The 14,538-nt window shown below is 42.8% G+C and overlaps 1 protein-coding gene across 2 annotated transcripts in view; it reads left to right on the forward strand.

Annotated features, from left to right (window-relative positions):
• Positions 1-14,538, forward strand: part of MON2 (MON2 homolog, regulator of endosome-to-Golgi trafficking) — a 522,785-nt gene that overhangs the window by 262,301 nt on the left and 245,946 nt on the right. For both annotated transcript variants that reach the window (XM_033958262.1, XM_033958263.1), the window contains exon 21: positions 9,341-9,451. In XM_033958262.1, coding sequence (XP_033814153.1) covers positions 9,341-9,451 — 111 coding nt within the window. The remainder of the gene's footprint in view (positions 1-9,340; positions 9,452-14,538) is intronic.

The raw sequence follows: 14,538 nt of genomic DNA on the forward strand, positions 1-14,538 counted from the left end.
ATCTCCTTCCTCAGGTCAGTACAGTACACTGCTGTTACAGTATCATGTCCTGACCTGAGGAAGGGGGTTTTGGTGTCTGAAAGTTAGTAAAAAAAAAAGAATTAAAATTAGTCCAATAAAAAGATTGCCTTATTTTGATTTTCTATTTATAAATGTTTATCAATACAGCTACAATACCACTTTGTTCTAAAGGGATTTGCAACCTTCTTAAAGCAAAGAGCCATTTTATAATAAATGTTTGATCCAAAATTAGAGAGCTGCAATGGGTAGAGAAGTGGATTTCAGATACAATTTTTTAATGCGATATGAATCTATATGCATTTAGCACAAAAACAAAATTTCAAGTATGTACAGAAAATAAAGAAACAATTTGATGAGACTTTTGACACTATTTCCACACAGAGTTGTTTCACGTCCAACATTTCGCTCCTGCCCACCATTCTCCCTCTCTCATCGCCCGGACCCGTGCAGTATCTTTTGACCCTGCCCACCAGCCTCATGCCTATCATTTCTCCTTCTATCACCCAGCACCATGATACATCTTTCCCTCTATTCCCTCCACCAATATGTCCAACATTCTTCCCTCTTGCATTCGTTATCATCTGTTCCACTGTTCCTTTTCCACCGCCACATCCAATATTTCTCCCTCTCATTGCTCTCTTTCCCATGCTTCTCTACCTCACTCCTGTCCCACCACCATGTCCAATAATTCTCTCTTTCTCCCTGTGCCCAACAATTCTCCTCTTTCTTCTTTTCCCCACATGCAACATCTCTCTTTCTGCCTCATTCAGACACCCATGTCCAATAATTCTCCCTTTTTATTTTCTCTCCCACCTCAGCATCTCTTTCCCTCCCTTCCTCTGTCCTTCCATCCTATGTCCCAAGTTCATGCCCCCTTACCTTCGACTCTGTGCTAGAGAGCTGCACGGGAACGGGGATGACGGGAATCCTGCGGGGATCCTGCAGGTTCCCCCTTCAGGTCACAGGGATCCCATGGGGATGCCCCTCGTGGTCTCGGGGATCCCGCGGGGTTCAATTCAACTCGAGCCGTGAGGCTCGTCTGATTTTCCTACCTGCCCTGCCGTGAGGCTCGTCTTCCATTTTCTGCCTGCCCTGCCGCAGCACACATAGCCAATCGGAAGTCTACCCCAATGTCAGCGCTAACGTCGGAGGGAGGGCTTATGGAAGACTTCCGGTCGGCTATGTGTGCTGCGGCAGGGCAGGCAGGAAATGGAAGATGAGCAGTGTTCTCCCTAGCACCCAGTTGTTCCCCCGCCAGCTTAGCCAGTTTTCGCTGGTGCAAAGTGCTGAGGTACTCAAGTTCAGTGCTTTGAAAATATCTTTATATTGAACAAAATGTATTTTCTGGGTCTTGTAGTGTAAGTTCTTCGAGGAGGGATCTCCTTACCCGATATGCCTCCGGCCTAAAGCTGGGCTCATCTATTACCTGCTTGGCTTGAATGATCTTGTCCAGCGCTTCAGACAGAACAAATAACTCGTATTTGACCCAAGTTAGTTGCAAAAAAAAGGTGTCCAAATGTCTCTGCAGAGCTGGTAAAACTACATGCTAATATTTGAAAAATTCGATTAAATTTCTGATGCTTCTTTTAAAATAATAGAATGAATGAAGTGAGTTAAATGAGTATATTTTTATTTAATTATATTTTATTCAAAAACGAGGTGGTCAGGTTTTAGTGTGGCACTGGATAACATTTAAAGCTTCCCCAAAACAGTCTGAGAAGGGATTCATATGCAGACAGAGCTCAGAAATAATTTTTAAAGATTAGTTGCACAATATAGGTTTAGGATTTTAGATTGGGACATTTTAAGGCTAAATCAGACAGCAGAAAAATATAAAAGATATTTTTTTAAAGGGGGGAGGACCTTTGGGAGTATCCTCTGGCAAAAAGACAGGAGATAATGTTCCTATTTCTGTATTCAGGATACAGGGAAATCTAGGGCCAATTAGACAAGTTTTAAAAAACCAAATTCCAAAAAGAAAAGTTTCCAACCAGTTCTCAGGACACACCCAGCCTATCAATTTTTTAGGCTACCCATACTGAATATGCATAAGATAAATTTGTTTTCATTACCTCCATTGAATGCAAATCTATCTCATGTATATTCATGGAGGGTGTCCTTAAACCATCCTGGCTAGGTGTGTTTGAAGACTTGAATTGAGATGGAATCCCTGTAAAATTTTTAAATGAAAATCTCCAAAGCTAAATGAATAAAAACAAATTATTTACTTTCCCAAAACTTTGCTTTCTAATGTCTGCATAGAAGGACAATAAAAAGAGAGGGGGGGGCTCTAGAATCACTAAACTGGCAGGAGAGTGATTCGCAAAGCGAGTTTTGAAGTGGCTTTTTGATAATTTTTTGAAATTATATTAATTTGTGTAGATTGGTTGGGATGTATTATGATTTTTTTTGTAACCTGCTCTGAAATTGAATGTAGGGATATGGCAGGGTATAAAACCCTGACTGTAAACCCATAAAGACACTGGATCTGGACAAGGGGGAGGAGAGAGGAGAGAGAGACAGAAAAGGACCTTGAGGAGGGGCTGGAATGCAGACTTGAACCAAAAGGGAGGGGGAAGACAGAGCAGATGCTGGACTAGAAGGGGTAGAGAGGGGAAACACACTGAACTGAGGAGAGAGAGATGCAAGGCCCTGGGGAGAGGGAGGACAAAGAGAGTGAGACAGACAGAACGACCTGGAACAAAGGTGGGAGGACTCAATATGTTAGCTTTGGGAAATGTATATAGCAGTTGTCTTTGTATTGTGTTCAAAAGAAAAGGAAATGCATTTCTGGTTTTATTTCTACAGTGTTGAAGTACTTGCTGACCCTTGCTATGACTGGTGGGAATCCCCAAGAACCGCCAGCAGAGGACCTCCTCTAGAGACAGCTAGAACTCCCCTCCACCAAGCACAGCAGTTGCTGGCAACATCCATGAGCCACTGAGGTGCTAGCATCTGTGACTCAGGGACGCTACTGCTGCCTGCCAAGCTTGGCAAAAGGGACCACTGGCCAACTGCAAAGGAAGTCCTCAGCTGACAGCTTGGGGGTTCTCATTAGCTGAGTATTTATTTATATTGTATATTTACATTAGAGGCTCTGGTAGAAACCCGTTTACAAAGAATATATTCTTCCCAATTAATATTTCCAAATTAATAAAGTGTCTTTGCTTATTTGTAAATGGGTCTCTACCAGAGCCTTTAATTCAGTAGCATAATTAAATGAAATAACTATTTCTGAAGTTTATAGAGATGGGCGGGGACGGAGGGGATTCCTCGTGGGGAAGGGTGGGGATGGAGGGCATTCCTCACGGGGATGGGTGGGGACGGAAAGATTTCTCACGGGGACGGGTGGGGACGGAGGGATTCCTCGTGGGGACGGTGGGGATGGGTGGGATTTTGGCGGGGACGGGTGGGATTTCTGTCACCGCGCAACTCTCTATTCTGTGCCTCAACTTTGTACCCCCCTCCTGTGGTGTATACCTGTCTCCTGGCATCCTCCTCCTTCCTTTCAGGCAGCCACATGTGTTTCTTCATAAAACCATGGGCAGTGGTTCAAGCACACACACGGCTGACCTGGAATGCTTCTTTCTGATGTCGGGCCCCCAAATAGCTAACGTCGGTCAGAGAGAAGCCTTCTGGGTCAGCCAGTGGCAGCGTGTTTGAACTGCTGCTCACAGCTTTGTGAAGAAACACGTGAGGCTGCCTGAAAGGAAGGAGGAGGAGGCCACCAGGAGACAGGTACACATTGCAAGATCCCCACAAGAGAAGAGCTGTAGGTATGTGTTCAAAAAGCTGCATTTGACTTATGAGCCACAGGTTGCTGACCCCTGTTCTAAAGCAACAAAAAAATATTTTTCTACCTTTTGTCATCTCTAATTTATGTTTTCATCATCTTCTCTTCACTCTCCTTTCCATCCAGCATCCATCCTCTTTCTCTGCCCTTCCATCCACTGTCAGCTCTCTCCCCCTTCCATATGGCATCTTCCCTCTTTCTATGCCCCTTCCATAAACTGTCTACCCAGTGTCCCTTCTCTCCTTTATACATGATTCATTTCAGCTTCACCCCCACTCCATTTTTCTCTCTGTCTCCATCCCCTCTCCCATGCTCTGGCATCTCTTTCTTCTTCTTTCCTTCCCTCCTTTCTACCCATTCCATTGTCTGGTATCTCTGTCTGCCTCCCTTCCCCCCATACCCTGGCATCTCTTTTCTTTCCTCTCCTTCCTTTCCATCTCTCCCTCCCTCTCCATGCTCTGACATCTCTGTCTCCTTCCCTTCCCTCGCCCACCTATGCTTTGGCATCTCTCTCATCTCCTTTCTTTCCATATCTCCTTCCCTCTCCATGCTCTGGTATCTCCTCTCTTTCCCTTCCTCTCTTCTCCATGGTCTGGCATCACTCTCCTCTCCTCTTCCTTCCCTATCCTATCAATCAGGTGCAACATTTCTCGTACCCCCCATAGGTACCTCTATCTCTCATTGTTGGCAACCATCACAACTTGCTGCTCTGCTGGTCTCTGCTTCCACAAAGGCAGGGCCCGGCAGAGAGACACCGACCCTTGAAACACCCTCTTATGGTCTGCACCGGTCCTCAATGTATTTTACGTTACTGTATAGCAGTATCTCACAAACTTTTCCAAGCAGTGGCACACTAAACTCAGGGCCTTGGCTGGAGAGTCTTCACATATGCAGATATTGACGCGATGATGTCTCGCAAATGTGTGATGTCATCAAGTTGACCTCCATGCATGCCCTTCCAAATGGGGCCCTGAGTTTGTTAACCCTAAAATGACTAGGCCAGTGGGGAGGCACCAGTGAGGAGGAGAGGTTCTAGCTGACTCTACTACACAACGTGCCTCTCGCGGCACACCCTGAATCTCACAGCGGCACATTACTGTGCCACGGCATACAGTTTGCGATACACTGCTGTATAAGTTTGAAAACAACTCAGTCCATGTAGTTGAACCATCTTCCTATGTTGTCACAAATGTGATGATCCAGATAAAGGAAAAGCACATGTTTTTGGAAAAGAACTTCCTTAACATTTTCCTGTGGATGCTTCTGCCTTTTTCTTACTATAGACCTTGTGTACTAAACATTTCTCATGGGCACAACCTGAGAGAGAACCTTATGTAGGCCCCTATGTCACATGATTTTTTTTTACACTGTTCTCAGATTCTTTTCAAGCAACAAATCAAACCAAGAATACTGACAAAATGGTACAACAGTTTACAATATGATTTCAAATGTAAATATTTAAATCTATAATAATAAAATGCTAGCCGCGCATGCGCACTCTCGCCGCGTGTTCCCTGAGATCTGATCTGTCGCGCTGTGCTGGCGAGAGTGCGCATGCGTGCTTAATAAGTCACCAGGATACACTCCACAAGCCGGGACTGCAGACAGCCGCCTATTGCCTCCACAAGCCCGTTACTGGAGGATCGCCAAGGGAGCTCTCGGAGAATGCTGCGGCAGCGGGAGGGGGGTGTCAGAGGAGAGGGACCGGCGCAGAGGGAGAAGGCATCGCCGCCGAGCAACCCCGAGGACAGAGGCAGCCTGCGTGCACGGTAGACCGAGCGCGAGGACGGCTGCCCATGCAAACTGACAATTAAAACGGCTCATGCCGCGGCCCCGCCACACGCGTTCTGCCCCCGAGGCGCAGCAGCCCTTCATTGACTGGCGGTGACCTGGGAAGGGGTGGGGGAGGAGGAGGAGGTGGGAGCTCGCGTGCAACCCCCCTCCTCCCCACCCCTAGATTCAGTTCCGTTTCTCCTAGCGGCTCGCCGGCATGCGGACCTCGGTTTCCCTGCCCCTCCCCCCGGAGGGACCCGACGGACTGAGGGAGAAGGAGACGGAATGAAGCGGTGGTAGCGGTTGCGGGAGCTGCGAAAACTTTCTTAAAGGGACAATAACGACGGCTGCTCGCACGCTCCTCTCTGGACAGATGCTGCAGAACAATGATCCTTTATAATAATCAAAAAGTTGGGCGCAGGTATGAAGTATGCAGCTTTCAGCTCTGTCTCTACTGAGATCCAACACAGCGTTTGGAGACCTGGAGAAGGGGGCACAACAAATACTGGACCCAGGCACAGGGAGGGGGAGGGTGGAGAGACACACTGGACCCAGGAGTGGGGGAGAAATGCTAGGCCTAGGGTTGTGGGAGCTGAGGGAAGGGAAAGAGAGAGAAACCTGGAGCATAAGGGGAGAGTTAAGAGAGGGGGCAGATGCTAGATTAGGGGGGGTGGTGCAGTTGCAGAAGGAAGAAATGCTGATCCAGTGGAGGGGAGGAGAGAGAGATTTGTAGACTACAAAAGATGGGGGGGGGGGATGAGGCGGAGGCAGGAGGAAGGGGAGGAACAAGGCAATAACGGAGAAGGCCAGACCGTGAGAAGGGAAGGGGGGGCCGAAGGCCAGACTACGGGAAGAGAAGGGGGGGTGGGGGGAAATGCTGCTGCTGCTGCACAGGGGGCAGGGAAACGCACACAAAGACAGACAAAGAAAGGGGGCCAGGGAGAGAGAAAGAGAGAGACAGAAAGAAAGAAAGACATACATATATTCTAGCACCTGTTAATGTAACGGGCTAAAAGATTAGTTATTATTAATAAAATAATTGAAAGTAAGTTGAGGTTAACACACACATATATACAATCAGCATCTCGGTGTGTTTAAAATTTATTTATTTTAAAAATGTGTGTTCCGCCTAAAAACTACAGTCAACATGCATAATTAAAATACAAAAAGTCACCAACAAACAAATACCAATGCATAAATCTTTTCATCATCCTGTTCAGTTTCTTCTCCTTTAATTGATAATAAGACACAATGATAATTCTCAACAGAACACTTTAATGCTTGATACAGTTGCAGTAGTTTTCTTGGCTAAGTAGATAGTCTATATCTATAAGAAATATATAAACCACTTCAGTTGTATCACCGAAAGGCAGTATATCAAGAATAAAATAATAATAAATATGCCCAAGTTTATGGACAGACTGCCTGTTTTGCTCAATTTATTGCTGAGTACAGTACTGTATTTTTTTGAAGAGAGAGAATTACAATTGGTTTCCTCTTGAGTTCATAAGTACTACAGCCCCAGTGTAGAGAAGAAGGTCTGCTCTTGAAAAAAATGAGTGTCTCCCTTTTTTTTTTTTTTAGTACAATATCATTGAGCATTTAGTTATTGTAGAGCTTCAGAAACATGAGGTTATGGCTACAGAAAGGTTTGTAGGTGTTGGCTTATTGATCAACGTTACTATCTGTTTGCATTTAGTCAGTTATCATCTTAATCTAAAGATGTCCACTGTGAACACCACAGTTTAATGGAAAATAATTATGAGAGCATTTAATTAAGATGATAGAATGACATTCAGAACAAAGATACTAGTTAAAACTTTAACTTTGCTTTATCCATCTTTCTGTAATGGAGTACTGCATTTTACTTTATTAAAATCATTGCTGTTTTGAGCAAATTGTTTTCACATTCTCTGTCTTTTTCTTCCTATGCTTTCTTATTTAGAAGGTAAGTCTGTTTTATTGATATCTGTTTCCCCAATATTGAACTTAATTTTAAAAAACCACGTAGAAAAGCACCAACTTAAAGGGGGAAGATTTCATAGTGACACCAGGAAATACTTCTTCGCCGAAAGGGTGATTGATTGATGGAATGGTCTTCCACGACAGGTGGTCGAGGCCAGTAGTGTGCTCGACTTCAAGAGTCGATGGGACAGGCAGGTGGGGTTGCTACAGAGTTATGCTTAAAAGATGGTCTCTCAAGGGAGGGAGGGTTCTTGAGTGGGCAGACTTGTTGGGCCGTCGGCCCTTTTCTGCCGTCATACTCTGTTTCTATGTTTCAAACATTAGTTGAGTTTCCCAGTTAATTGAAATAGCTTAGGGTCATTGACAAATTTACAGAAGGTTGAAAAGCTCCTCATCATTCCCCCAGATTCTATATATAGTGCTCAAAATTGCACACATTAATTTGTTTACCTGCCAACTTTACATATGCAGTTTAATTGATAATTAGCCAATGAGTACCAATAATTGGGATACTAACATTCAAGAGGTATTAATGGGCAACAATTTGGATTTACACATGCATCATGCTAAGTGCTGTTCTATAAAGATGCACACATAAATCTTTTAGGGCTCCTGAGATTGAGACTTGTATAAAAGAGATTGAGCCTCATACAGAATACTGCGGTCCGCCTAATTTTTGGGCTGAAAAAGTATGACCACATTACTCCATCTTATAGAGAGTAGCATTGGTTGCCTTTTGAGGCTACTTGTTTCAAAGTACTTGTTTCAAAGTGTTGTTTGGCATGGCACCTGCTTACCTGTCTCTATGCTTTGAACGTTATAAACCTAATAGAATTACTCGAGGACAATATTTATTTGTTATTCCAACCATCAAACCTTGTCGATATAAGAGATTTTTTTAAATAAAATGCTCATTTTTCAGACAGGTAAAATGGACCAGTGGCTAAGTTCTGCTATTTCCCAGGCCTACTCTTATATGATCTTTAGGAAATTACTAAAAACGGATCTATTCGATAAATTTATAAACTGATGTTCCAGAATACTGACAGGCAAATAGTATAATGATCTTAAAGCCAGAAGGTTCTCGAGGTTTTTCACTGTATTTTAGCAAATTGTATCTTATTTTACTGTATAATTTTAGAATTTTATAGTATAATTTTAGTATTTTTATTGTATAATTTTAGTACTATTTAGAGTACTGTATTTTTAATTATTGTTTGTATAAAGTTATTAACATATGTAAACCACCTAGAACTTTGCAGTAGGGCGGTATATAAATAAATTATTATTATTATTATTATTTACAAAGGTGCGTTAGGGCCTTAACGCACAGAATAGCGCGCGTAGCCGCTACCACCTCCTCTTGAGCAGGCGGTAGTTTTTCAGGTAGCATGCGCTACCTACATGCTAACACACCTTTGTAAAAGGTAAAGGGAGGGGAATGTAGCCATGGAGGATCATGGTTGGATCAGAGGCATTTACCAAAGATGTATGCAGTATTATAAAATTTGGGGGATCTGTGCCTAATTTATGCATAAGGATTTATACTATGTTTCAGTTTGTGTAAATCCTTGCACCAAAAGTTGAGCAAGGATCCTGGCATTATACACTGTTCTATAGACTGTGTTCAATGCAGAGCTCCATTTATAGAACAGCGTTCAGTGCTCATTTTTCTGGCGACTGAATCTAATCCATTATATAGATCAGTTGTCTATGATATTTAAAATAATAATCAAAATACATTTGTTGTATTTGTAAATTATTGATTTTTTTCCATTAAATGTTAAGGTCTGCCAGCATCCAAACTCCAGAATGAGAGAATGGGGAGCAGAAGCTTTAACATCACTGATCAAAGCAGGTCTAACATTTAAACATGATCCTCCACTATCACAAAACCAGGTAAAGTATGTTTTTTTTTAGCATTGATAAGCTTTTAGATTTGCCCATTTGTGAAAGGAAATAGAATAAATATAATTTTTTTTCAGAATGTCATATTTTAATGGTGTTCTCTGAGGACAAGCAAGATGATATCTCCACATTGCTGGGTGATGTCATCCAGTGGAGCCACTGTATGAGAACCACTCTATAGTAACTTCCAGAAGCCTTTGAGAGCAGTGCATGTACATGCCTTCCCATCCATTACTGTCATGTGGGACCAAACCATTCTCGCTTTCCACAGAGCAGTGAGGTCATGTTTCATCACTCTCCCCTCAGCTTGAGTCTGTGCCATCTCTGTGCAGTTTTTGTATGTTTTTTATTTTCTTGTTTAGATTATCTTAAAGAGCCAGTGCCTTCCTTTCCTCTTAGTTCTTCAGTCAAGTTTTCAGCATTCCTATAAATTTCCTTTCTTTTTCTATTGCTCGCTTTGGTTCCCTTTGGCCTCAAGCATCCCTGTTGGGGTGTTTTTTCCAAAATTGACCTATTTGATTTCACCGTAGCCATTTTTCCTGACATGTCCCTTAAAGCTGTCAGTGGTTTTAAGAAATGCACCCAGTGTGACAGGACCATATCCCTCATGGACACTTATAGTTGTTACCTACAGTGCCTGAAGCCCAACCATAATATTACTACTTGTAAATTTTGTTTGCAGATGTGAAGACGTATTAGAGATTTAAAAAAAGAGCACAAAAATAGTTTTGGTGCAAGGAAGTCTGCTCCATTGATATCAACATTCAAAAGCATCAGTACCAATGGCTCCTGGAGCTGCATTTGACACTGGAGAGTCATCAGTATCAAGGAGGTTTCTGCCTGCCTTGACATCAAGCATCGATAGTGGCCATCAGGATTGGGAATACTGATGTCCCTCCCCAAGGACATGGAAGGATTTGTCTTTGTCCTCATCAGTGCTGAGAGACATCAATGCTGTGTGTTCTTGCTCAACTGACAGGACACGTACTACTACTAGACATACACAGCAATATACATAAGAGAAGAGATGGTCCCTGCCCAAAAGATCTTACAATTTAGTCAAGACAGACAAACTGGACAAGAAGGTACATCTAGATATAGTGCTTAGGTGGGGAAATTACAGATGGATATTGGTGCTTACCAGATAGGGGAATTACATAGGGAATAATAAGACAGATAATGGTGCTAGAAGGTGGGTTGGAGTTTGGAATTGAAAGCATCTTCAAAGAAGTGGGTTTTGAGCCAGGATTTGAATAGTTCCAGAGATGGAGCTTGACGTACTGAGTCAGGAAGTTTGTTTCAGACATATGGTGCAACAAAGTAAGAAGGAACCGAGTCTGGAGCTGTCCGTAGAGATAAGAGAGACTTAACTGATGTGTGAAGTGCCTGGGAGTTGGGGGGGGGAGTGTGGGGAGAGAGGAGAGATACTGAGGAGCTGTAGTGCGAATACACTTGTAGGTCAGTAAGAGGAATTTGAATTGTATGCGGAAATGGATAGGGAGCCAATGAAGTGACTAGAGGAAGAGGGGTAATGTAGGCATAGCAACATTGGTGGAATAGGAGATATGCAGCAGAGTTCTGAATAGATTGTAGAGAAGAGGGGATGGCTTAGCAGAAGGCCAGTGAGAAACAGGCTTCAGTAGTCTAGGCAAGAGATGATGAGGGTATAAATGAGGTTCTTGGAGGTGCGCTTAGAAAGGAAGGGTCTGATTTTAGCATATTGTAGAGAAATAAATGACAGGTTTTAGCAGTTTGTTGGATATGTGAAGAGAAAGAGAGAGATGAGTCAAACATTACCCCAAGGTTGCAAGCTTACGAGACGAGGATGAAGGTGTTGTTCTCAGAAATAGAGAACAGTGGAAGAGGAGAGATGGGTATAGGTGGAAAGGTAAGAATCTCAGTCTTGGCCATGTTTAATTTTAGATGGTGACAAGACATCTAGGTATCAATGTCAGACAAGCAGGTTGAAACCCAGAACTGAATGTCTGTCGAGATTTCAGATATAGAGAGTGACAAGTCATAGTAACATAGTAGATGACGGCAGATAAAGACCCGAATGGTCCATCCAGTCTGCCCAACCTGATTCAATTTAAAATTTTTTTTTTTTTTTTTCTTATCTATTTCTGGGCAAGAATCCAAAGCTTTACCCGATACTGTGCTTGGGTTCCAACTGCTGAAATCTCTGTTAAGACTTGCTCCAGCCCATCTACACCCTCCCAGCCATTGAAGCCCTCTCCTGCCCATCCTCCACCAAACGGCATAGAAGTGATACTGAAAGCCAAGGAAGGAGATTAAAGCAGCAAGGGAAGAAGTGTAGATAGAAAAAAAGAAATGGTATCAGGACAGAGCCCTGTGGTACACTGACCAACAGGAGGATGGGGATGGAGGATGATCCACCACAGCATAAGTTAAAGGTGCGATGGGAAAGATAGGAAGAAAACCATGTAATAACAGAGTCCTGAAATCCAAATGAGGCCAGCGTATTGATAGGTAGGTGGTGATTTACCGTGTCAAAAGCTGTGGATAGATCAAGAAGGATAAGGATGGAGTTGAGGCCATTGGATTTGGCCAGGAACAGGAGATTTTTGGAAAGGAAAAAGCCCAATTGAAGTGGATCAAGGATAGTTTGAGATGAAAGAAAGTCAGGAGAACAGCATTGAGCAGCATGTTCAAGTAACTTGGATAAGAAGGAGAGGAGGGAGAGAGAACAATAGTTGTAAGGGTAGGTAGGGTCCAGCAAGGTTTCTTTGGGGAGTGGTGTAACAAAGGCATTGGGCACAGTTGCAGTAGAGAGTGATAGGTTAAGGGTATAGCAGATAGAGGGGATGGTAATAGGAAAGAAAGTAGTAAGTAGATGGGTGGAGATGGGATTAGAGGAACAGGTGGTGAGTTTGGAGGAGGAAAAAAATGTGCAGTTTCCGCCTCAGCAATTTCAGGAAAGGAAGATAAGGTGACAAGGGATGAGGGTGGGGGGAGGGAAGTGGTTGGTAGAGCAGGCTGGGCAAGGTGGTTTGGTTGAGAATTCAAGGTTAATTGTGTGAACCTTGTAGAAGTACTCAGCCGTGGTTTGAGAGGAGATTGATTTGGGGGGTTCGATGTGGGGGAACCTTGAGTAAGGAGTTCAGTGTGGCAAATAGGTGGCAAGGGATGAAGCTGAGAGAGTCAGGTAGGTGTATTAATTTTGTTTGACAAGTGAGAGAGTGGATTGGAAGGAGATCAGGAGGAATCTGAAATGAATGAAGTCAGCATGAGTACAGGATTTGAGCCAGAGCTGTTCAGCAGACCTGGCACAGGAGCTTAAGTAGCAGATTTTAGAGTTTAGCCAGGACTGGGGTTTAGGGTGCCTTACAGAGCGTGAGGTAGGGGGAGAGAGGATATTAAACAGAGCAGAGAGTGGTGTCATAGGAGGAGACAGCTTTGTTTACAGATTTGCGTAGCATAGTGATAGAGAGGAAGGGTGAAACAGTGATGGAGAAAGTGCCAGGGTCAATGTGAGACTACCTGTAAATCTTGGCAGAGACTTTTAATTTTGTTGGAATGCGTGCAGCAAAATCATTGTAGTTTCATTTCAAAGGACAGGCTGATTCTATTTTGGATATGCAGTAGGATATTGTCAACCTAGGGAGTGTATCTTATCTGTTCTTAAAAATGCCTAGCAAAAAATGTTATAGTTATATTCAAGATTTAATATCTTGCTTATCAAAGGAATCATCTAAGTGGCTTATAATCTAAAAGTGAGTGGGGGAGGGAGTGCACAGACATGACAAGATCATGAGGAAAGGGGTAGAACTACAGGGTTTGAAAGAAAAGCGGGAGAAGGGGGAGAAACAAGAGGGCACATTCTGCAACTGATTCCAGTGAAATATGGAAGCAATAGAAATGGGATTAAGTATAAGCATCTGAAAATAAAAAATTTATAGGGGTGCTAGACTATTTTATATGCAGAACACCAAGAGGGCAGTTCTATAACTTGGCAGCAAGATGTAAATGCCATGATGGGGTTCACTTAGTGCAAATTCTGTAATGGCTTCAGAGCACACATAAGCCATAATAGAATATTTATTTTTTTTATTTGATTTTGTTATCCTGGAATGAGGTACTGAGTGGATCTGCTCTGCTGAGAGAAAAAAAACCCCGAACAAAAAACCATCCATTGGAACATCTTGTTGGTGGTATTAAAACTTGGGAAAAGTAAACTTAGATTTTAGTAGGTTATATTTTTGTAGTTAGGTTATATTTTTGTAGTTATCTTTTTTAGCTCAGCAGAATCAGTCAGGCAATAGTGTAACCTTTAGAGTCTGTTAGGGTTTAATACAAAACAGAGTTTTAGCCTTTCAGGGCATATCATAGAATTAGGGCACAAATAGCTGTTGAGGAAAGGCTCTGGTGTTAATTTAATTCCCTCCCACCCATCCCCACCCCCCAAGGCAGAGCTTTTTGATTTGTAGGCTCTCCAGCTAAACCTGGAACAGGGAATTACTTTGGTAGGATTTTTCTGCCCTTTCTTTTTGTTTCTTCCAGGTGTAAATACTTCTGCACCACAATATGGCTGGGAAACATCGTCAAAGCTGCTGCTCAGGTTACAACTTCTGTCTCTGTGCAGACAGAAAATGTTACCCAGGCAGAGGAGTCATTCCATGTACAAGCTGTTTTCAGCTTGAATCCCTCATGAAGGAAGTAGAAGAACTGAGAGAGGAGGTGGCAAGACTAAGAAGCACTAATACCACTAAGAATAGGCTAATGCTGGATTAAGTTGATCTCTATTGTTCTATCAGAGACTATGGATCTCAAGTGCCCGCAGCTGTTCGCCGTTAGAACCAGTCTTGGCTAATAGCCTATATGCGGGCTATCATCAATCCAACTGTCTCTTTTTTTATTTTTTGTTATATACTTTTATTTTTTTATTTTATTTGTCTCTCTGGACTTCTCTTAAGACAATATTCATATAAATAGTATTTCTTTAAATATATAAACATCCAAATACTCTTTTGCCCCTTTTATTTTATATAGGACTTGCTTATAAAGTTAATACTTAGCTCGGGTGTAGCTCTCTACCCGGCCTTCCAGAAGTGTTACGA

The sequence above is a fragment of the Geotrypetes seraphini genome, chromosome 9 (genome assembly GCF_902459505.1).
Source record: "Geotrypetes seraphini chromosome 9, aGeoSer1.1, whole genome shotgun sequence".
NCBI classification, from domain to species: Eukaryota; Metazoa; Chordata; class Amphibia; order Gymnophiona; family Dermophiidae; genus Geotrypetes; species Geotrypetes seraphini.